General features: G+C 50.9%; 1 protein-coding gene across 3 annotated transcripts; it reads right to left on the bottom strand.

The window, feature by feature from the left end:
- Window positions 1-11,169: 11,169 nt before the first annotated feature.
- LDLRAD1 (low density lipoprotein receptor class A domain containing 1) lies at window positions 11,170-21,821 on the bottom strand. 3 transcript variants are annotated; one of them, XM_047789029.1, is made up of 6 exons: window positions 21,411-21,821; window positions 20,891-20,939; window positions 18,111-18,236; window positions 16,436-16,573; window positions 13,894-14,022; window positions 11,170-12,431 (listed from the first exon to the last, which is right to left on the bottom strand). In XM_047789029.1, exons 1-6 carry the CDS (start codon window positions 21,429-21,431, stop codon window positions 12,283-12,285), a joined length of 612 nt encoding a protein of 203 aa, XP_047644985.1. In that variant the 5' UTR covers window positions 21,432-21,821; the 3' UTR covers window positions 11,170-12,282. The 3 variants fall into 3 exon arrangements, with proteins under 3 accessions (XP_047644985.1, XP_047644984.1, XP_047644986.1); XM_047789028.1 differs by lacking the exon at window positions 21,411-21,821 and adding an exon at window positions 21,294-21,404; XM_047789030.1 differs by lacking the exons at window positions 13,894-14,022; window positions 21,411-21,821 and adding an exon at window positions 21,294-21,404.
- Between the last annotated feature and the right edge of the window lie 858 nt (window positions 21,822-22,679).

Raw genomic sequence — 22,679 nt, 5'->3', positions numbered from 1 at the left:
GGCCAGTTCCACCCCTAGCCTGGGAACTTCCATATGCCACCGGTGTGGCCCTAAAAAGCAAAAAAAAAAAATCTAGACTTTGTTTTGATGATTGAAACAAATTGATGAAGTTCAAGAAATTATGACTAGCATAAAGTAGATGTGGTAGTATGCGTGTGTGTTTAACTTACATGTAAAATTAACCTTTTTAAAATTAGAATTTCTTGGAGTTCCCATTGTGGCACAGCAGAAACGAATCCAACTAGGAACCATGAGGTTGCAGGTTCGATCCCTGGCCTTGCTCAGTGGGTTTGGATCCCGTGTTGCCGTGAGCTGTGGTGTAGGTCACAAACGCAGCTCAGGTCCTGCATTGCTGTGGCTGTGGCATAGGCCAGCAGCTGTAGCTCCGATTTGACCCCTAGCATAGGAACCTCCATATACCGCAGGTGTGGTCCTAAAAAGTAAAAAATAAGTAAATAAAAATAAAATTAGAATGTCTCATTTGGTCTTAGACTTGCTTACTTGCTTACTCATGATGAACTTTGGACATACAACTCAATTCTGCTAACCTTCAATTTACCTGTTTAAAACTAGGCCACCTACTTACATAATGCTTACAAGAATGAATAAGTGTTTCTCAAAAGTATGGTCTGTGGGCCACTGCCCCAGAGCCTTCTGGGTATCTGTTAACTTGAAAATTCCTGTGTCCTACCCCTATTTACTGAATCAGACAGGATCTTTTGGTTTGTTAGAATTATAATACGACATGAGGCCAGATTTTCTTTTGTCTTTTTGTCTTTTTAGGGGCTCACCCGCGCCATATGGAGGTTCCCAGGCTAGGGGTCCAATCAGAGCTGAAGCCACTGGCCTACACCACAGCTCACAGGAACGCCAGATCCTTAACCCACTGAACAAGGCCAGGGATCTAACCCACGTCCTCATGGGTGCTAGTCGGGTTCGCTAACCACTGAGCCACAACGGAAACTCCCAGATTTTCTTTTCATACATTCAAAAATGCTCAACTATTTCATTTGAAAAAGTATCCATTGCACTTTTAACATGTGCTAAGTGCTAGGTACTCAGCAGTGAACAAGACAAAAGATAGTATTTGCCTTCAAGGAGCTTAGGTTCAAAGGAGGTAAGACAGACAAATAAGTAAATAGGACAGTAAGTCGGCCAGCTAAGTTCACACGGTGATAAAGTGGAGCAGGTAGTGAGATGCTGGGGGTGGGGATGGGGGGAAGAGTTAGTTTTTTTTTCTTTTTAGGGCTGCACTCTTGGCATGTGGAGGTTCTCAGGCCAGGGGTCGAATCAGAGCTGCAGCTGCCACCCTACACCACAGCCACAGCAATGCCAGATCCAAGCCACGTCTGTGACATGTACCACACACAGCTCATGGCAACGCTGGATCCTTAGTCCACTGAGCAAAGCCAGGGATCAAACCCGCATCCTCATGGATACTAGTCGGGTTCATTAACTGCTAAGCCACAACAAGAACTCTGAGAGTTAAATTTTTAATTCACTTGGGGGTTGCAGAAGTCCTCTGAGACATTTGAGCTGAGAATTAATGACAGAAAGGGGCTAATCATGCAAACATCTGGGTAAAGAGGGTCTGAGGAAGGAGCAAATGCAAAGCCGGAGATGACAAATGCTTAGCACATTCGAGAGACAGAAAAAGAAGCATGAAAGCCAGGTGGCTTATGCATAGTGAATAAGTGGTAAAAGATGAGTTTAGGAAAGAGAGAGAACTGGCAGATCATCTAGGCTTTGTAGGTCATGGAATTTGAATTTTACTTCAGTGTAACAAAGCCACCGATTAAGCGCCAGTCACATGGCACCTGAGTTATATTTTGAAGCGTGAACCCTTGCTGCTTGGCGGGCTCAATGCATGGAGCATGGATCATAGTGGAGGCCAGAGTAGTGCAGGGAGGTCCAAGTGAGAGATGATGGCAGCCAGGACCAGACAGGGACGATAGTAGTGATGAGAAGAGATGGGATACAGGGACTGTCTTGGAAGTAGAGTTGTTAGGTATCTGGGAGTAAAGGAACAGAGGAGGTAAAATCAAAGGGGACTCCTTCCTGAGGTTTTGCCTGAGCAACTGAATGGATGGGAAAATTCAGGAGAGGAGTAGGTGTAGGGTGGGTGGGGAAAGCAAGAGTACTGTTTTTTGTGTGTTTTTTTGTTGTTGTTTGTCTTTTCTAGGGCCGCTCCCGCGGCACATGGGGGTTCCCAGGCTCGGGGTCCAATCGGAGCTGTAGCTGCCAGCCTACGCCAGAGCCACAGCAACACGGGATCCGAGCCGTGTCTTCGACCCACACCACAGTGCACGGCAACACCGCATCCTTAACCCACTGAGCAAGCCAGGGATCAAACCCACAACCTCATGGTTCTAAGTTGGATTCATTAACCACTGAGCCATGACAGGAACTCCAAGAGTTCTGTTTTAGACAAGGTTGAGGGGCCTGACGAGATGCACAAGTAGGCAGTCAGACATGTGAGCTGGAGCTCAGGGGAGTGGTCAGGACTGAAGATATGAATAAAGTCGGGGTTCTGCAGTTCAGAGGTGATATGTGGAGTCCATGACTGCATGTGATCACCTAGGGAGAGTGTAGATAGGAAAGAGACACGTCCTGGGGCTTCCCATACTTAAGATCATGCAAGAGAGGAATGGGTGTTGAAGACAGAGATTAAAACCAAGACAGAGATAAACCTAGAAGTGAAAGTGTTCTGACGAGAAGGGAGTATGAATTGTGAGTGCTTCATGTTGGATGAGGACAGATACTTTGCAAGTTGGAGGTCGTTTGTGGCTTCGATTAGACTGGAGGTGGTGCATGTTAAAAACCCAACTGGAGTAGATTAAAGGGAATGGGAGCTGAGGAAGTGGAAATAAGAACTACAGATAAAATTTCCCAGGCCACCTCTCTTTTCTACCAATACTATGTCAAGGAGGATAAATTCTGTATTCTTGAGGTAACTGGGGTCTTGGGGCCGAAGGAGTATTTTCTTTCATGGTTTTGTGTTCAAACGTTTAAAAGCAGAATAGAACAATCCTTCATATACTGGTTACTCACTGCGATAGGCTGAGTAACGGCTCCCCAAAGATGTCCAGGTCATAACCCCTGGAATACACGGTCATGGGGACTTTGCAGATGTGACCACATTAAAGGCCTTGAGATAGGGAAATCATCCCGGATCATCCACACGGGCCCAGGATAATCGCAAGTGTCCTTCTAAGAGGGAGCAGGAAGATCAGAGTTGAAAGCAGAAGACGTGATGATAGACCCTAGTGGCGGGAGTGATACAGTGAAGGGGTCACAAGGCAAGGAAGATAGGTGGCCTTGAGGTGAGAAAGCAGAGAAATGGATTCTCCTCTGAAGCCACCAGACAGAGGGAAATACACGAGGATGAGAAAGCGCCGGGAGTGTTAAAGAGCAAGCAGAGTTCCCGTTGTGGCTCAGTGGTTAATGAATCCGACTAGAAACCATGAGGTTGCGGGTTCGATCCCTGACCTTGCTCAGTGGGTTAAGAATCCCGCGCTGTGGCTGTGGCATAGGCCAGCGGCTATGACTCCAATTAGACCCCTAGCCTGGGAATCTCCATATGCCGCAGGAAGCGGCCCTAGAAAAGGCAAAAAGACAAAAAAAAAGAGCAAGCAGTTGGCTTCCCCAGTGATTGGGTGTACTTGGGACATTCGGTGTCTAGGCAAGTTTTGCAGAGTTAGCTTGCAGCTTTGTTTGTTTTTTTTTTTTCTGGTCCCACTGCATTTGTAGTGTTAAACTTAGCTTCGATCACCTGGAGTCCTGTAAGTAATTCCTCTTACCAGCAGGCCACGCTCTGTTTCTAGTCCTTCCAGTGAAGGTTTTCCCCCTACCTTTTCTGTGGAAATAACATGAAGGCCTGGCTTTGCAGTAGATTTATAAGAGAATGGTCCGGTAACATTTCATGCAGTATGACTTCTAGAAAGTAAAGAACAGTGACCCAGGAATTCCCGTTGTGGCTCAGTGGTAACGAACCCAACTGGTGTCCATGAGGACTCCGGTTCAATCCCTGACCTCGCTCAGTGGGTTAAAGATCAAATGTTGCCATGAACTGTGATGTAGGGTCGCAGGTGCAGCTCAGATCCTTTAACCATGTGTCTTCTGCCATCCTTATGTTTTGAAATTTATCCTGAAACACAGGTTAATTCTTGATCTGCCAGTATTGAGCTGTGGCTATACCTGTGTTCTCATTTGGAGAAGCGAAATTACATTCTGGAATTCCTAATTGACTCGACCCATCTTGACGTCCTGCTGTTATGATTTTATTCTCAGTATCTACAGCAAAAATTCCCACTCTGCTCTGCTTCAGCCTCTTGTCCTTGGCGATTTCCTTTATCAACTCTCAAAGACAGTTTTTGTTTTTTTGTTTTTTTTTTTCCATGGCTGAAACTTCAGCATATAGAAGTTTCCAGGCTAAGGGTCGAATCAGGGATGTAGCTCCGGGCCTATGCCACAGCCACAGCAACACCAGATCCAAGCCACATCTGCAACCTACACCACAGCTGATGGCAACACTGGATCCTGAACCCACTGAGCAAGGCCAGGGATCAAACCCGCATCCTCATGGATACTAGTCAGGTTCATTACCACTGTGCCACAAGGGGAACTCTTTCTAAGACCATTCTTTGGGCTCTGAAGAATCAGTTCTAGTCTAGGAATCAGAAAACCCAGGCCTGGGAATTCCCAGTGTGGCTCAGCAGGTTAAGAACCCAACTAGTATCCATGAGGATGCGGGTTCAATCCCTGGGCTCCCTCAGTGGGTTAAAGATCCAGTGTTTGGACAAGCTGTGGCATAGGTTGCAGATGCAGCTTGGATCTCGTGTTGCTGTGGCTGTGGTGTAGGCTAGTGTCTGCAGCTCCCATTAGACTCCTAGCCTGGGAATTTCCATTTGCTGCAGGTACGGCCATAAAAAGCAAAAATAATAATAATAATAATACAACAAATTTATGCCAATAAATTCCTTGAAACCCATTATCAAAGGTCATCCAGAAGAAATAGATAATTGGAATATTTCCATGTCTATTAAAAAAAATTTGAATTTGTACTTCAAATTGGACAAATCCTTACCAAGGAAGGTATGTGGATGGCAAATAAGCACATGACATGAAAAGATACTCAAATCATTAGTCATTAGGGAAATGCAAAGTAAAATCACAATGAGATGCTACTATACACCTATTAAAATCGCTAAAATTAAAAAGACTAAATAAATAAATAAATAAAAATAAGGAGTTCCTGTCGTGGCGCAGTGGTTAACGAATCCGACTAGGAACCATGAGGTTGAGGGTTCGGTCCCTGCCCTTGCTCAGTGGGTTAACGATCTGGCGTTGCCGTGAGCTGTGGTGTAGGTTGCAGGCGCGGCTCGGATCCCGCGTTGTTGTGGCTCTGGCATAGGCCGGTGGCTACAGCTCTGATTAGACCCCTAGCCTGGGAACCTCCGTATGCCGCAGAAGCGGCCCAAAGAAATAGCAAAAAGACCAGAAAAAAAAAAAAAAAAAGACTAACTATACCAAGGGTTGGGAAGGCTATAGAGCAACCAAACTCTCCTACTTCAGTAGAGGGAAAATAAAATGATACAGCCACTTTGGGAAACAAGTGATTTCATAAAAGTTAAACATACGCCTACCACATCTGGCCGTCTGCTTTCAAAGATAAACTGAAGGCCTACGTCCACATAAAGACTTGTACGTAGGGAGTTCCCATTGTGGTGCAGCAGAAACAAATCCAACTAGGAACCATGAGGTTGTGGGTTTGATCCCTGGCCTTGCTCAGTGGGTTAAGGATCCGGTGTTGCCGTGAGCTGTGATGTAGGTCACAGATCTGGCTTGGATCCTGTGTTGCTGTGGCTCTGGTGTAGGCCAGCAGCTGTAGCTCCAGTTCAACCCCTAGTCTGGGAACCTCCATGTGCTGTAGGTGTGGCCCTTAACAGACCAAAAAAAAAAAAAAAATTCTTTTAGGTAAACGTTCAGAGCAGGAGTTCCTGCTGTGGTACAGGGAGTTAGTGGTTTCGTGTTGTCTCTGCAGGAGCTTGGGTCACGACTTTGGCTCTGATTCCATCCCTGGCCCACGGGTGCAGCCGAAAAAACAAAGTTCAGAGTAGCTTCATTTGTACTGGCCCAAACTGGGAATAACCTAAAGTCTCTTAACAAATGAATGAATACATGAAGAGGGCATCTCTCAGCCTGGGATTCACAAGGAATAGTATATCCATGTAATGGAATGCTACTCAGCAACAAAAAGGCATGAATGTGAGCATGCTACAACATGGATAAATCTCATATATTACTTATTCTTTTTTGTTTGTTTGTTTTCTTTTTAGGGCCACTCTATGGAAGTTCCTAGTCAGTTTTGTTAACTGCTGAGCCATGAAGGGAACTCCCTGTCACCTATACTTTAATAAAGCTCTTTTAAAAACTCACTGGAGTTCCCGTCGTGGCGCAGTGGTTAACAATCCGACTAGGAACCATGAGGTTGCGGGTTCGGTCCCTGCCCTTGCTCAGTGGGTTAAAGATCCGTTGTTGCCGTGAGCTGTGGTGTAGGTTGCAGATGCGGCTCGGATCCCGCGTTGCTGTGGCTCTGGCATAGGCTGGTGGCTGCAGCTCCAATTCGACCCCTAGCCTGGGAACCTCCATATGCCGCGGGAGTGGTCCAAGAAATGGCAAAAAGACCAAATAAATAAATAAATAAATAAATAAAAATGAATAAATAAAAACTCACTGAAATATATATATTAAAATTGTATATATATATACACATTTTGTATACATTTATAGATACATGAAATATATATATATAAATGTGTATATATATATATATATATATATACACACACTTAAAAGCTGTGTATTTCAGAAGGTAAATTACAATTCAATAAATATTTAAAAAAAAAGAAAGAAAAAAGAAAAAGACTCAGAGAAATCACTTCTACCTGATCTGGAATTGCTGAATAGCCCTCAGGATCCCAGCGACAACCACCAGGAAGTGCCACTTTGGGCTGGTCCCTTCCCTCTCTGCCTCTGGAAAGCAGTGTCTACCTATCAAAAGCCTGGCTTGGGCTCTGAGCTCCCTACCAGCTCTGATGTCTGTGGTTCGGTGAATCTAAAGATGAACAGAGTCCCAGGCAAACGGCGATGGCATAAAGTTAAACCAGACCAGATTTCCAGTCCAAATCCTGGGGCAAAGCCTGAGCCATTTTAAATTCCATTCATCTATCCCTGTGTGTTTGCACAGCAAATACCTGTTGTACTTAAGGTACTGATCTTGGAGCCGGGGCCAGGGAGGCTGGGAGATGGCAAATACTGATGCTGGGCACCTGGGTTCTCCCTGCAGGCTGTGGCATTAAATCACCTGTTCTGCCCATGTGAACCAGGGGAGGGGCTTGGCTGTCTGCCCTGGGCTCTGTGTCTTTCTGGATCCGGCTTATGGAATGCTGTTTGGGAGGTTGCTACAGCACCTGCTTCTTCCTGAAAGGAAGAACCAATAACCCAGAAAAGAACAAACATCGTTTTTCTGCCAACACCAGCTGCCTCCTCTTTATAAGTTGCTGCGCCCTGGCCTGGGCTCAGCTTTCTCTTCTGGGGTGTCCTGTCTGAGAAAGAGTGAGCCATCAGGGAGCGGGGATGGTGGGCTCTGGGTTTGGACCTATCAAGGTTTGATCCTGGCCTCGCCCCTTAAAAGATGTGTGATCTGGAGTCCCCATTGTGGCTCAGTGATAACAAACCTGACTAGTATCCATGAGGATGCAGGTTTGAACCCTGGCCTTGCCATGAGCTGTAGTGTAGGTCACAGGCACAGCTCAGGTCTGCCATTGCTGTGGCCATGGTGTAGGCCAGCAGCTACAGATCTGGTTCAACCCCTAGCCTGGGGACTTCCATATGCCGAAGGTGTGGCCCTAAAACCAAAAAAAAAAAAAAAAAAAATACAGTAAAAGCTGTGTGATCTTAGCCAGGCAACTTCATGTCTCTTAGATCCTGTGAAATACAAATAACCAAACCAGGTTCTTGGAATGGTTGTAAGGATAAGAAAACAGAATTTACAGCAACTAAGACATATAAAAGTTTGCCATAGTGCTTGGTATGTACTAAATGCTCACTAAATACAGCATTTATGTTCCCTGCTGTTTCAATAAACACCATCCCAATTCTATAAGGATCAAGCCATTAGGCATTGCAGTCTCCCACCAATGGTGCACCCTGAGGGGAATTCAAGATAAATTGTATTCAGGATAAATTGATGTACTTTGGATACTGGCCCTAGATAGTAAAGATGCATACATAAAGGGTAATTTCTTTTTTTTTGGTCTTTTTAGGGCCGCACCTGAGGCATATGGAGGTTCCCAGGCCAGGGGTCAAATTGGAGCTGTAGCTGCCAGCCTACACCACAGCCACAGCAACACCAGATGCGAACCGTGTCTTGAGCTACACCACAGCTCATGGCAACGCTGGATCCTCAACCCACTGAGTGAGGCCAGGGATTGAACCCACAGCCTCATGGTTCCTAGTCAGATTCGTCACCACTGCGCCACGACAGGAACTTCCCCAAAGGGTAATTTCAATGAACCCACATCCTTGCATCTTCTTACACATAAAGAAGTGCCAAAATCATTCATTTGACATGTCTGTTCGTTATGAGTAGAGCAATCTTTTGATATCCAACATGTTTTTTTACCCAGCGAAAAACTCATGTATCCTGGCTCCTTCCTTACCTCTTTGGAGCAGTTCCTCAGAGCTCATCTCCTGGCTATAGTCCTCAGTAAGATTCCTGAACAAAACTTAACTTGCCACTTTTAGGTTATGCGCTATTCTTTGGCCAACATATTCATTTTAAGTCCCTACGCAGTGCTAGGCCCTCCCCTTCTTCTGCTTGAAGCTTTACTCTTTCTCAGCAGCAATCATCTTTCAGATCTCACTTTTCCCCTGCATGCCTGCTAAGTAGTCTGATCATGACTTTTTTTTTTTATGCCTTTTGTCTTTTTAGGGCCACACCCAAGGCATGTGGAGGTTCCCAGGCTAGGGGTTGAATCGGAGCTGTAGCCACTGGCCTACACCACAGCTCATGGCAACGCCAGATCCTTAAACCCACTGAGCGAGGCCAGGAATCGAACCTGCAACCTCATGGATACTATCAGATTTGTTTCCACTCAGCCATGGTGGGAACTCCTGATGATGCATTCTTATTCCTGATATATGGAGGAGAGCCCTCTTTGCAGCCTGTCCTCAGAAGGGAGGAATCAAATGTGTTTCTCCTGCTTAAAACTTCTGCCCACACCCTGCAGCGTCCGGAGTCAAGTTCACTCCTGCTGCCCAGAATCCGAGGTTCTTCAGACCCCAACCACAAGGGATGACTTCACATGCCCTCAGGAGCCCTTCTTGCACTGGCCCCTGCAGCTCTTCACCCCAGGCTGTCCTGTCCCTGCCTCCCATCTGGCTCTTTCAGGGCCCTGCTCAGGCATCACTGCCACTGGAAGCTTCCTGGACCTCCTGAGATACGGCAGAAAGTGGCAAACTGCTGTGGCTACGTGTGCAGACTCCTGGTGTTGTCAGACCCACATCCTTGTGCCCGAGGTAGAGTGAGGCCCGACATAGGGAAACATTGGTGTTTGGAGCAGAGAAAGCTTTATTGCAGGGCCAAAACAAGAACAGGCATCTCATGCTCGAAGATCTGAGCTCCCCACTGACTTTCAGGGAAGGGCTTTTAAAGGTAATGTGTGGGGTGAGAGTTGCAGGGAGGCATGATTTTTTTCTGATGCTTGATGTGACAACAGTGGCATCGCAAGATCCTTTACCTGCTGAGCCACCAGGGAACTCCTTGAGTCTGCTCTTTGGAACTCAGGGAAGGCCTAGGAGACTAAGCAAGAAATGAAGTGGGTAGGCACAGAAAGACTTTTGTCTTAGGGAAGGCGGGCAGTTTCACTGGCTCTGCCCCCACCAGTCAGACACCCTTCAACAAGCCGCCTGGCCTCTCTAAGCCTCCTATAAACACAGTACCATACTCAGAGCCTTATTGGAGAATGAAAGGGAAAGCTCTTTTTGGGGGGATGGGGGCAGCACATGTGGCATGTGGAAGTTCCTAGGTTAGTGTTCATATCAGAGCTGCAGCTGCCTGCCTACACCACAGCCACAGCAACACCAGATCCAAGCCCCATCTGTGATCTACACTGTAGCTTGCACAATGCCGGATCCTTTAACCCAATGAGCAAGGCCTGGGTTCAAACCTGCATCCTCGTGGATACTAGTCAGATTCTTAACCTGCTGAGCCACCATGAGAACTCTCAAGAGGTAAAGCTCTTACTTGGCACAATGTCCAGTTCACAGCCAGCCATCAGCAAGTGCCAACTGTGTGTGCCTAGAAAGCTGGCTTTTGGTCTGACACACTGAATGGACTCAGACAAGTTGGTCTCAGCCTTGGTCTCTCCATCCTGTAAAATGAAGCGTCTTAACCCCGTGGATGGGCTTGGTTGGGAGGGGAGGGGAGAATTATGTGCAACCGGAGGTGCCAGTGACTTGGCATTTTTCTGAGGAAGCCACAACCCACTGAAGAAGCCCAGGACTGGATACCCCTGGGGTCTCCCTGCCTCTCTCCTGCGGGGACCAACTCAGCACCAGCAGTTCCTGGCAGGAACTGGGCTTCTCCTGCAGCTGACTAGTGTGAACAAACACGGGCTCCTGTTCCCATGGCCTCTCTCCAGGCTTGTTTTCAACAACTGATGCTCAGGGCATCAGGAACATGTTGGCATATGAATTCGTTTTTTTAGGACCACACCTGGAGAGAAATTCAGCCAAAGATGCCAGCGCCCAGGGCTGACCCTCCCTTGGGCAGGATCCTTCAGGCACCCTGTTTTAGGAGCTGGCTCTCAGGTCATCCGAGCCAGAAATATGACTGTTCCCAGCTCCCAAGAAGGCCCTCAGCCCTGCATTTCCTGCTGTCCCACCCATCCTTCCAGTGTGAGGTGTCTCCTCCATGAGCCCCTGTGCTCCTTGGGTGCTGGATCCAGGCCTGTTCACTTCTGGGTACCTGGCACCTGGCTTGGCCCAGAGCAGGCGCAGAGACTGTTTCGTAAGTGAATGAATGGATGAACGTGGCAGTGGAATGAAGCAGAATTGACCCATTTCTTGGATGCCCATTTTCCGTTCAAAATCACACAAGACTGATACATAGAACTGATTTTATTAATTTCCAGCGGGGCTTCGTCTGCCTCCCTCGTTCCTCCCATTGGCCAGATTCCCAGTGCATCTTTCAGAGTAAAGACGCCACACTCTGCTTCTCAAACTACCTTTTAAATAAGCCACAGACACTGCCTCCACCCTGGCCAAGATAGAATCACATTGGTAGCAGGAAAGACTTTGGAACTGGGACACCATGGACTGTGTTTGAGTCCCAGTTCCAGCCTTGACTTTTCTGTGTGATCCTGGTCGTTTCTCTGTCTGGGCCACAGTCTCTTCATCTGTTTAATGGGGCTATCCATCCTTGCCTGCCTGCTGTTGTGAAACTAGAAAAGGTATGTCAAGAAACAGCTCTTTGACTCAGGCTCCAGGACCAAAATACGATCCCTAACTGAAGGACCCTGGGCTGTTTGTTTGGGGCAACTGGTCACAGCATGAGGGTGGGAGTGGGAGGCGGGAGGAGGGATAGTCAAGGGGTAGGGAGGGGCTCCTCAAGCTCTTCTTACAGCTCAGAGCCTCCTGGGGTGGCTTCCTAGTGGCGGGATGACAAGTACCCCATCTCACGTGCATCTCCTCTGATCCATCAGTGAGCCCACCAGGATTACTGAGTGAGAAAGACACGAAAGCTGCAGCCAAGCTCAGCGGTATCTGCCTCAGGTACCAAAGGGGCGGGAAGTGGTATATACTTCATAACTGTGCCATCTACAAAGGGATAAACTTTCAGCTTGGTGTTTGAGCCCAAGACTTAACCAAGGGGCGACAAGGTCAGTATCTGAGAGCCTGTCTCAGAGTAGAGGGGCATATTTCCTCCATGTGACCCAGAGACAAGCTTCAAATCATGGAAGCAGGTTCTCTCATCATTGCTAGGAGCTACTTGAAATGGTAGTGAGCTCCCTGTCGCTGAAAGGGTTCAAACAGAGGCTGAAACCCTCGAAAGCACGAGAGGCAATTCCTATTCAGAGGCAACGGTGTGTAGATCCCACTAGATGATCCCACAGGCTCCTTCACGCCCCTGTGCGCCCGGATTCCTAGCTCTTGTGTGTGTGGGGGGGTCATCAGTGCCATGCTAACCAGCCGCCCACTCTGGCCTCGGCGACCCACTCAAGGTCCAGGGCAGGAGTACTCGTCTGACCAGTCGGAGCAGTGCTGCACGTGGTCCTGGCAGAGGCTCCTGGGGATGCAGCTGCAATATTTGAAGACGGTCGAGGGGCAGCGCCACCACTCAGGGCCACAGGGTGGGCACGTCGTCACTGGAAAGACAAGAGCCGGCAGAAGAACAGCTGCTGTGTCTTGGAATGTCCTGTGCATCAGGGCACTCCCTAGCTCTGAAACCTGCCATGGCTCCCATAGCCCCACCCCGCTGACACGGGTAACTACCTTCCTCATTCCTCGACAGGAGAGAGAATCTCGGCTCCCCAGCTCATAGGCTGTGTTGTCTCAAGCAAATCTCTCACCCTATCTGAGCCTCAGTTTCCTCATCAGCTCAAGGCTGCTGTTAAGGACGATAGGCAAAGCGCCAGGCCCACGGTCGATGCTCAGGTATTGCTGGGCACATGTCACCCTGCCCTCCTCTCTCACCCTGACTCAGTGGCACCTGCCTGCTTATGACTCCTTTAGGGCGCCCTGCAGACTCCCCTCCTTTGCCCTGGACCCTGGACTGCTAGCATTCTCCCCTGCACACCTGGCCTCTGCCTGTTGAAACCTGTCCTTTTCTGCCTTTTTTTTTTTTTTTTTTTTTTTCCGGGCAGCATGTTTCTCAGGCTAGGGATCAAATTGGAGCTACAGCTGCCGGCCTATACCACAGCCATACCACAGCAATGAGGGACCCAAGCCATGTCTGTGACCTACACCACAGCTCACAGCCACAATGGATCCTTAACCCACTGACCGAGGCCAGGGATCGAACCCGAGTCCTGATGAGTACTAGTTAGGTTGGTAATCTGCCGAGTCACAATAACATCCTCCTGTCCATTTTTCAAAGCCTGCTTGAATGCCGCCTCTTCTCAGAAGCCTCCCTTGATTTTTACTCCCCCGCCCCCCACAAAAAAACCTCTCCAGGACCCCAGCACTTCCTTTTGGCATCACATGATGTGAGTCGTGGGAGTAGGACACTTGTTTGACTCCTGACTCTCCCCTAGCAGAACCTGGCACCAGGCCAACCCCCCCCCCAACGTGCTCAGAATGTGTGTGTGGATCGAACACCAGGGAAGAGGTTGGAAGGAAAGCCTGGGACAGTGAAAAAACTCCAGTCCTAGAGTCAAGAGACCCATGATCCCTTCCTATTACTCATTATTTTGTCCCTTCTCCCTCTGGTCTCAGTTTACCTGTGTATAAATTGGGTTCTGTGACTCCTGCCCTGCTTCCCTGCTTTCCTTGCACGGTTGTTGGATGGTGCAGGGGAGACGAGGGAAGCCCAGGTTCAAACCCCAGTTAGACCACGTACGTACTCCTTCCATGACCGCGCTCTGGGCCCCAGTTTCCTCATCTGTGCCCTTGAAGGTAAGTTCCCCACCACAAAAGAATAACCCTTGAGAAGAAGCCACTTGGAGTGGTAGTGAGCACCCTGCCAGTTGAGGCATTCAAGCGGGAGTGGAAAACTTCTTCCTGGGATGCATGAAGGGGATGCAAGGGAAGCCTGGGAGAGTCTCAACTTCTACCCCCTGACTACTGCCCAGCCAGCTGCCCCAGCCCAGCCTGCACCCAGACCCCCACCTGGGCTCAGTTCATCCGAGCAGTCCCCGCAGTTGTTGAGCCCATCACACTTCTGGTCTGAGTAGATCCAGAAAGCGGGGTCACCACAGTGTGCCACCAGGAAGCTGGGGAGGCTCTGGGGCACGTCTCCTGCAGAGGGCAGATGGGGTGGGAGGCAGTCTGCATCTGGCCACAGCTGGCTCAGAGCTGTCTGAAGGAGGATTGTTCTGGCCACCCTGGCAGCTGTCAAACGCAGGGTCACGACCCATCCAATCCCAGGAAGGGGACAAGGAGGTTTCCTGGGGAGGAGGTCAAGTCAAGGAGAGGGGAGGGTTCTTTCGCTATTCACCCAGCAGGGCTCCCGGAGCTGCCTCTCCCATCCTCACTCCCTTGAGCCGCCCCCTCCCTGCCATTGCTTTGCTCTATTCCTCCCTCCAGAAGTTCCTCCTCAACCCCTGTCCAGAACCATTCCACCTGCAAGTCCAGGTTCAAGTTCCTTCACCTCCAGGAAGCTTCCACTGAATGGAATATAAAAAGAGAAAATGTGAAGTCTTGCACTTGGATCCCAGATCAGGCGGTGTGGGTTCACGTGCTTTTTTTTTTTTTTTTTTTTTTTGGCTCTTTAGGGCCGTATCTGCAGCATATGGAGGTTCCCAGGCTAGGGGTCGAATCGGAGCTATAGCCGCCAGCCTACACCACAGCCACAGCAACGCCAGATCTGAGCCACGTCTGCGACCTACACCACAGCTCACGGCAACACTGGATCCTTAACCCACTGAGCAAGGCCAGGGATCGAACTCACAACCTCATGGTTCCTAGTCGGATTCGTTAACCACTGCGCCACAATGGGAACTCCCAGAGCATCTTTCTTAAAAGTGGGTTCTGTGTTAGTCAGCAGCATGACAGGGCTACCAAAAATTAACATAAACTCAGGCCACATCACTAGAGGTATAACCCAGACTTGGGAGGGGAAAAGCCTTTGTTTCTTGGACTGGCCGGAGCTCTTCAGAAGTGTCATGGATGTTTCTGGAGCCAGTCCAGGGAAAGGGGCACGGGCATTGGTCTGTGTTGTATGGTGTGCTGGCGGAAAGGGGAAGACCAGTCACAAGGCAACGGGGAGTTCAGAGATGGCTGGGGAAGAGGACACTCATGGGGGGCAAGTCCATGCAGTGCCACCATCATGGGAGACAGATTGAACTGTAGCTTGTGGGGGGGAAAGGGTTGCTGACCGGGCAGAGTTGGAACCAATCAAGGATGCTACTGGGAGGCGGCTCTAAACTCAGCACAAGGGAGACCTTCCCATGGAAAACTAGGCAGTGATGGGATCAGCTGCCTCAAGTTGTAGTGAGCTCCCCGTTCCAGGAGTGGGCAAGTAGGGGCTGAGTGGCAGAAGGGATGTGGGCTCGAGCTGAGACATGGACTAGCTGACTTTTTTTTTTTGCTTTTTAGGGCCGCACTTGCGGCATATGGAGGCTCCCAGGCTAGGGTTCTAATCGGAGCTGTAGCCGCTGGCCTACACCAGAGCCACAGTAACACAGGATCTGAGTGATGTCTGTGACCTACACCACAGCTCAAGGCAACATCAGATCCTTAACCCACTGAGCAAGGCCAGGGATTGAACCTGCAACCTCATGGTTCCTGGTCAGATTTGTTTCCGCGGCACCGCGGCAGGAACTCCCTAGCTGACTTTTAAGATCTCCTCTGGTCTTGAGGGTCTATGATGCAATGACTCTCCATTCATGAGCTGCCCCCAAACCCTCTCCAACTCCCGAGGCCCTCTCCCTCCTCCATGGAAAGTGCCATGCTCCTCTTGCTTTATGAATATATGGTTTTTTTTTCCCACTCTTTTCGGCCACACTCATGGCATGTGGAAGTTCCTGGTCAGGAATCAATCCATGCCACGGGAGTGGCAACACCAGATCCTGAACTGCTAGGCCAGCGGAGACCTCCTCCTCTCTCTTGAGAACTATCAGCTCTTTAAGGTCTGGGAGTAGACCCTCCAATTCGTTCATTCATGCATTCATTCATTTCATTATTTATTCAGCAAATTATTCCGGATACCTCTCTGTGCAATGGCCTGTGCCAGGCCCTGGGCCCCTAGTTCAAGCAGACTAGGTTTGCCCCAGAGGAATTCATGGTTTGATGGGGGTGGCCATCATGCCAACGGAGAGTGACAACCAATGTGACTAGGGCTAGGATACAGGGCAGCACAGGGGCTGTGAGAGCCCCAAAGAGGGAACCTGATCTAGCTTGGGAGTCAGGGAAGGCTTCCTGGAGGAGGTGACACTTGAACTCTGCCATGAGGATTGAACACATGTTCTCTGGGCATGGAGGTGCCCTGAGTGGAGGCATAGCCTGGCCTGGGCACATATGTGGTGTGTGTGACAGGGTGGGGGCAGATGTTCCTGGCTGAGGGCCACCATATATAAGCAAAAGCCTGGGGACATGAGGGTGCCTGGTATGTTCAGAGGTGGTCGAGCTTCAGCGTGGCTGCAGGGAGAGTTGGAGTGGGGGGCAGATCTCAAGGAGTTGGTACTCCTGGCACCCTGGAGTTGGTACTCACGGCACAAGGCCTCCTCCTCGTCCTCGCCGTGGGCACAGGTAGGGACACCGTCGCAGACCCTGCTGGCCGGGATGCAGCTTCTCCGGTCGTGGCACAGGAAGCCTGTCCTGTTCAGCGGCGTCACACAGGCCTGGGCTCCTGAGTGGGCAGGGCAAGCCCCAGAAAAGTCAAGGCTGGTGCCTCCAAACACATTGCCAACTTCTCTCCCCGCCCCAAGCCCTACCCGAGCTGGGGTGAGGGGCTGCAGCAGCTGGGAGGATACTGGGTTCAACATCGGAGATGGAGTCCAAGCCCCAGTAACACAGCTTGCCAGCTGTGTGGCCGTGGGCAGATGACCCGACCTCTCTGTGCTTTGAGTTCTTGGTTTGCAAAATGGGGATCATAGCACACACCCTGCGGGAGCGTTGGAGAGATTATATAAAAGCCTCTGTGTAAATAACCCTGGGACATAGAATGTGCAGACGAAGTCGTCGTTGCTGCCTTCATTGAATGACTGTCTCACGGGAAACTCCTGAGGACAGGGCTGGAGTTAAGGAAGTAGCTTTCATGGTGGGGCTTCTAGTGCCAGTGAGAGTATCAGGAGCAACCTACTGGGAGCAGCTGGGGACTCTTATGCTCCAAGCCCTTACATCTGGGATAAGTTTCCAGGCTGTGAAACAGTCTCACATTTTTATTCTGTTGTTTCTCCAAACACCCCTGTAAAGTGTTATCATTAGCCCCACTTTACAGACGGGCCAGGGACTGAACCCATGCCACAGCAGTGACATTGCTGGATCCTTACCTACTTGGCCACCCGGGAACTCCAGGGTCCTGTGGATTTTGCCCCCTACTCCCACCTTGTCCCCTTAGCACCTCCTGCTAGGCTACAGAGACATCTCCCAGAAAGGTGGGTCTGGTGACACCCTGCCCCCAGCTTAATCCCTTCCTGTGGTTCTCTGGATGGTGACCTCCCCCCCACCCCCACCCCCACCCCCAATGCAGCCTTTGAGGTCCTACGCCGCTGGCCCTACCCACTGCTCCATGTCCTTCAGGCCCCCACGTTTCCTCGCCACCCCAGGGATTCCGCACATGGTGTTCCCTGTGCCTGGTTGCTTTTCCTGCCACCCCCTCCCCTAACCAATCCCACCTTCCTTCAGACCTCAGCCCTCTTTCTCTTCTCAATGTGCCCGTCCCGACTCCTGGACTAGATTAGAGCCCCTGCTCCAGACTCACAGCCACACTAACCCTGCCTTACTGTGCTTATTGGGTTAATATCTGTGTCACTCTCCAAACTGTTAGCTCCATAAAGGCAGGTTCGGTGTGGGGGCCACAGGGACGTGTTGGAGAAAGACACACAGATGAACAGCACGACCCAGGGAGACCGGACTCGGGGAAGAGGAAGTGTCAGAACTGTGGGAGCTGAGACTGAGACTCTTAAACCAGGCAGGCAGAGAGGGCTTCCTGGAAGACGTAGCATCAGAGCTGGGTCCTCTCTGCAGTTGATGCTATGCATGCGTAAATGTGGGCTCAGAGGCACGTCTGTGTCTGCATCTGTGTGTGTCTGCACATGCCCCCCAAGGAACTGTCCAAAAGTCATTTCACGGAGAAGTCAGGCCGGGGTCAGGATTCCCCCATCTCTCTGTGCCTCCCACCCCCTCCCAACACATCTGACCCACCCTCTCTTGCCCATCCCGACCTGGCGTGCGAGGTGGGGGTCCAAGGATGGCGACCAGGGCAATCAGGGCTCCAAGAGTTGCCAGCAGGAGCAGCAGGAAGGCGGAGAGGCAGGCCCCTTGGCGCGAGCAGCAGGGAGGGCTGCAGTCTGCCGTGTGGGATGGGAAGGCAGTGATGGCGCAGCCAGTGCTGGGGCCCAGGGATCCCCCCACAACTGTAACCATGGCCCCTCCCCACTAGGGTCCTGGGGGCAGGACAGGCTTTCCTGGGGAGGGGACTCCCAAGCCCACCACAATGCTCTCAGCTCTGCCTGTGGGCCTACCCCCACCGAACTGGTCCCTGGCCCAGGTCTAGTAGCTGGCATTCTGGATGGGGGTCCCAGGTCTCGGCTCCACAACCCCCCCCACCCTCCTGTCCTTCTGCAGAGAGAGAGGGACACCTGCTGATTAAGCCCGTATGTGGGGCAGAAACCAAGGCAGACCCTTCATAGCCACTATTTTTATTTTTCGAGATAATCTTTATTTATAGATGAGGAAACAAAGGCTCAGAGAAGAAAGGGTCCAGGTTGCCTCATGTGGAGCTGGGGTGTGAACGACCCCTATCTGCTGCCCAAACCCATGCCCCTTCCTTGATGCTAACTGATTGTTCATTCTGGAGCCCATCAGGATGCCCATTGGAATGCCAGCCCCACCACTTCCCAGCTGGGCCACGACGCTGAGAAGCCACTTCACTTCTCTGTGCCTGTTTCCTCAGGCGGAAAATGGGAGTCATGATGCCCACCCTAGAGTGGTTGAGAGGACTGAGCTGGGTATTCTATCAACAGCAGTGCTTGGCACATAGTAAGTGCTATAAAGGTCTTAGCGTCTATTTATGTTTATTGAGCACCTACTATGTGACATTCCGTATCTTTTTTTTTGGCTGCACCCACAGCATGTAAAAGCTTCTGAGTCAGGGATCAGTCCTGTACCACAGCAGCGACCAGAGCTGCTGCCCTGACAATGCCAGGTCCTTAACCTGCTGTGCCATAAGGGAACTCTGCCATTCTATACTTTAAGTACTGTGGCAGTAACCGTGATAGGTCATGTCCTCCTCCTTTAACTGGCTTTGCTCCTTTAATTTTTGCTTGCTTGTGAAATATTGAAAGTTTTATGAGGACCCACTAGGTGCCCTGCCCTGCAGAGGACACACCAACAGCCACGGCTCTGACACGTGCCTTCTAAAAGCTTGGAGCTGCACTTATTAGACAAGATGTGGACATAAGAAAAAAAAGTGTGGGCACTCCTGCTCGCCTCTGGGGGCACACTTATCTCAGACAGGGGGCAGGCGCAGGCGTAGTGTCCCCAAGGTCCAGCTCAGAGGCAGACACACAGTACGTGCTTTGTGAATACCCTGACCTAGAGATTCAGGAGTCAAGACAAGGGCCTGATATCTGTCAGCTCAGGTCATTTCCATAAAATCTGCTCACATTTCCAGAGCTGGTGCTCTGTGCTTGCCTCGCAGTCAGCCCCATACGCTACTCACAGGTGCCGCACAGCCGGGTAGCAAGTGTTGCTAGGAAAGCGTGAGTAAGGTGTCTCACATGGGGGGCTCGATTGAGGCAGGTGAGGGGCAGGTGCAAGGAGAGGGCACTCCAGGTAGAGAGCACAGGAGAAAAGGCCCAGATGACATGTGGGGGACAGCAAGTGGCCCTGTGTGGCTGGCGCTCGGGATGGGTGTGCATTGAGAACAGAGACATAGTAGGAGATGATAGATCTAAAACCATGTCCCCCACAGCCTTAGTTGGCAGCTCCCTGGAAACTCAGGTAACCAGGGAGACAGCGGAGGGCTGGCACGGAGAGGCGTCCTCAAATATTTGCGCAGCACAGGCCGTAGGCAGGTGGGGTCACAGGAGAGACAGGGGGCCCGTGCCCAGGTGAGGGCTGCACTCCAAAGCCTGAAAGCCTATAGGTGCTGATCTCCCCACCCTCACCCCGGGGACAGACAAGGGGAAAGGGGGGCCGTTTTTTCACACCACGCCCACTGTGAGCCAGGCTTGAAATACACAAACACCAGTGTGGGGCCAAAGGCAACCAGAGGGACCCCGATTCGAATTTGAACCCCGCCTCCCACCTTCCGTCCATGTGGGATCTCATGTTGGCCAAGCGCCCCGACTTCCCTGACCTCCTTTCACCTCAGCTGCCCCATCTGCTACTGCCCCATCACAGGAGCCCCTCAGAACTGTCCCGAGGGTTGAAAGAGGCCCTGCGGTGCCAGGTGCATCATCGGGCCCTGGTCCTTGAGAGTTACTGTTAGCAGCTACCTCTCTGGGTCTGTTTCCTTACTGACCAAATGTGGGCCCATAGTAGGTGCTCAGTAAATGTGTTCCTTCCTTTATTCCACAGAGGTAAAGCAAACTGTCCTGGTCACGTGGTAAGCCAGTGGCTGGAGAGCAGGTGCTACATAGGTGTGTGATCCTGCCTGCTGTATCCCTCCAAGGTAAAGAGAATCACCCAGGTCACTTTCCGAGTCAGGGGTTGGACCACAGAGCTCTTCCCTCCATGTGTCTGTGGAGCTGCACCTGCGCAGTGGGCAGTATACAGGAGGTGCTCCACGCGTGCTTGTGTGTGGAGAGAATGAAGAGCCCTATTAAGCAAGTGGCTGGCAGTATGGATGGCCTGGCAGCTGAGCTGGACCTCAGCTGGGCTGAGGTCTGAGAGACAGCGGGACCCTTGTGTCTCCATAGCAACAGCCCAGCTTCAAGGGAGCCCCCCCCCCCCCCGGCGGGGGGGGGGAGGGCACAGGCCCGGGTCCGATGTCCTTTACCTTCCCCTCCAGAGAGGGCTTTGGGTCCAGCAGCAGCATTGCCTTCCCCCTGCCCAAGAGAACAGAGGGAGGTGTGGGCTGAGGTGAGGTCCGGCCTCGGCAAGCTGGGCCAAAATGTTTTTCAGAAGCGTCACCAAGAGCCTTGGGTGGAAGCACTGGCCCCCCGGCTCCAGCACGCTGCACACCCTGAAAGCATCATGCCCGCTTCATGTCCTCCTATCTTCACCTGCACTGTGCCCGCTGCCCGGAATGCCTTTTCCCCACTGTCCACTTGGCTCCCATTGGTCCCGCAGCCCAGCTTAGCCTGCTCCTCCTTGGAGAGGCTTTCCTTCATGCCCCCTCTCATCATGTCCCTTCCTTGGCTTCCTGTCCCCTCCCAGCACCCGCCACCTGGACCGGGTACCTGATTCACCTGTTGGGTCCCCCTACAACCTGGTAGAGAGCCTCCAGGGAGGTGAGGGAGCTGAGTCATCTCAGGGTCGGCTCCCCCAGGTCAGGAGCCGTCCTGGGCAGCTCTTACCTGGGGGAAGATCTTGTTCATGTCTCTAGTTCCCAGTTCTAGTGCAGGTTCGCTGCCTTGTCACCAGGGCGGCCCGGAGGAGGGGTGACCGGAGGCCACGCCTGGCCGCACCCTCCCTGTGGGCTGTCCCCTGCCAGGCGGCCTCCCTTGCAGAGGAAGGGGCAGGAGGGACTTTCTCCCACCAGCTTCCCCACTCTGCAGTCTGGTAGCCAAGGCTGCAATCCTTATCCCATGAGACAGGCGAAGAGCCCGAGCCTTGAGAGAGAGAAACTGCCCTCAAGTCACACGGTGGGGGGTTTGGAGGGCTTGAACCAGGAAATTTTCAGGTCATGACTTTTCCTCCATGTCAGTGATGAATCTGGTGGATCTCAGGCCGCCTGGCTGCATGAAGATCCAGGCAGAATTATCCAGAATTACCGTTCCAGTGACTGAAAAGCAGGGATCACCTTTTCAGAGATGTCTGTTCAATTAAATACTAGGTAAGGTTGTATCTTACCTAGGCAATTACCCAAGCTAATCTAGGTAGAAGGAATATGCCTTTTACCATCAAACTTATAAAGCAAAATAATTTTATTTATTTTTTGTCTTTTTGCCTTTTCTAGGGCCGCTCCCGTGGCATATGGAGATTCCCAGGCTAGGGGTCTAATCAGAGCTGTAGCCACCGGCCTACGCCAGAGCCACAGCAATGCGGGATCCGAGCCATATCTGCAACCTGTACCACAGCTCATGGCAACGCTGGATCCTTAACCCACTGAGCGAGGCCATGGAGCGAACTCGCAAACTCATGGTTCCTAGTCAGATTTGTTAACCACTGTGCCACGAGGGGAACTCCGAAATAATTTTATTTTATTTTTTGTCTTTTTTTTTAGGGCCGTGGCATATGGAAGTTCCAGGCTAGGGATAGAATTGGAGCTGCAGCCTATGCCACAGGACAGCAATGCCAGATCTGAGCCACATCTACAACCCACACCAAAGCTCACGGCAATGCTGGATCCTTAACCCACTGAATGAGACCAGGGATTGAACCTACATCCTCATGGATACTAGTCAGGTAACCCACTGAGCCACAATGGGAACTCCTGACTTTTTCTTATTGATTTATGGATTTCTTTATGCTGGGTTTGCATCATTTGTTGCAAACATCTCTCTGTCTGTAGCCTATCATTAGCTTAGAGTGATTTCTGCTGTCTCCTTCCACCTTTTAAAATACATCTTTCTGGAGTTCCCATCGTGGCGCAGTGGTTAACGAATCCGACTAGGAACCATGAG

The sequence above is a fragment of the Phacochoerus africanus genome, chromosome 8 (genome assembly GCF_016906955.1).
Source record: "Phacochoerus africanus isolate WHEZ1 chromosome 8, ROS_Pafr_v1, whole genome shotgun sequence".
NCBI classification, from domain to species: domain Eukaryota; kingdom Metazoa; phylum Chordata; class Mammalia; order Artiodactyla; family Suidae; genus Phacochoerus; species Phacochoerus africanus.
The sequence above is the reverse complement of the archived record's forward strand: the minus strand, read 5'-3'. Positions and strand labels throughout refer to the sequence as shown.

What these genes read in the sequence shown, in the direction of transcription:
- LDLRAD1 (XM_047789028.1), bottom strand. Translation starts at nt 21,362, where the DNA reads ATGACTCAGCTCCCTCACCTCCCTGGAGGCTCTCTACCAGGTTGTAGG. An exon ending in ACCCCCACCTCGCACGCCAG is followed by an intron (nt 16,574 to 18,110) that starts GTCGGGATGGGC and finishes CTGCCCACTCAG; the next exon opens with GAGCCCAGGCCTGTGTGACG. An exon ending in CGAGGAGGAGGCCTTGTGCC is followed by an intron (nt 14,023 to 16,435) that starts GTGAGTACCAAC and finishes TGCCCTCTGCAG; the next exon opens with GAGACGTGCCCCAGAGCCTC.